At 58.4% G+C, this 973-nt stretch overlaps 1 protein-coding gene across 1 annotated transcript in view; it reads right to left on the minus strand.

The window, feature by feature from the left end:
- LOC104515739 (chondroitin sulfate glucuronyltransferase-like) overlaps positions 1 to 474 on the minus strand; it is a 2,795-nt gene extending 2,321 nt beyond the window's left edge. The window contains 1 exon segment of the mRNA XM_010159828.1: positions 2 to 474. Coding sequence (XP_010158130.1) covers positions 2 to 291 — 290 coding nt within the window. The 5' untranslated portion in view covers positions 292 to 474.
- Between the last annotated feature and the right edge of the window lie 499 nt (positions 475 to 973).

Genomic DNA, 973 nt, shown 5'->3' on the forward strand with positions numbered 1-973 from the left:
GTGTGTCTGGAGCTTAAGCAGCAGGCTGCGGGAGATGAGGTAGCCAAAGCCACCGTGGCAATAACGGGCCTGCTCCTCCCCCCCGATGAACTCCTCCGCTCGCCCCAGGTAGACGTCCTGGTTGATGCTCAGGTGCGTCACCAGAGCCTTGACCTGCTCCGCCTGGGCGTAGGTGTCATCCTGCATGACGTAGAACCAGTCGTAGTCCGAACCGAAGTGCTGATGGATATAGCGCACGGTCTCGTACATGAGCCAAATGGGACGCTCGTCGCCGTGGGCCACCAGCACCATGCCGTGGGGCACCTTGGCGCTGCGCAGCCCCGTGAAGTACAGCAGGCGGGGGAAGTGGTGGGCCACTGTCTTGTTCACGGCCACTGCCAAGGTATTCAGGGTGGCCTTGGAGGTCAGCACAGCCACAAAGAGTCTCTCGTGGAAGCCCAGCTCTGTCTGGATGTAGCGAGTTCTGTAAAGGAAGGACACACCTCCGTGACAAACAGCTGGGTGACAGAGCTCTGAGGGTTATGGTACCTTGGGTAAGTCTTCGTCCATGGGGTGACAGCAACGCCAAGACGTGGAGCTCTGAGAGAACAGTCGGTAAAGACCCTGCTTTGTACAAACACTCGCTCCTTTCGAGGCAACCGCAGTCGCCCGTCACGTATCCGCTCCAGGCAGCCGTGCTGGCGTGGGTAAAGAAAAAGCTGGCCCCACACAGCGCCGACCATGCGCACGTTACGCATGACGTTAACGGCTCAAAACGCTCCTAAGGAACAGAGTGGCTAAACAAGTTCCCGAGAGTAACTTAACACGGTCTACGAGACCCAGGTAAGAAGAGAAAAGTGCTCTCAGTCCTCCCGGGTGGCTTTGCGGCCCGTTTCTTTAATCAATCCCTTGGAGCCTTCCCTTGTGCCCCTTAAGGTAACAAACTTAGCCACTGCCTCGCCGCATCGTGCCGTTACCGCACGGGGCACCCCGA

Source organism: Eurypyga helias, unplaced genomic scaffold (assembly GCF_000690775.1).
Source record: "Eurypyga helias isolate BGI_N326 unplaced genomic scaffold, ASM69077v1 scaffold33529, whole genome shotgun sequence".
In the NCBI taxonomy this organism is placed as follows: domain Eukaryota; kingdom Metazoa; phylum Chordata; class Aves; order Eurypygiformes; family Eurypygidae; genus Eurypyga; species Eurypyga helias.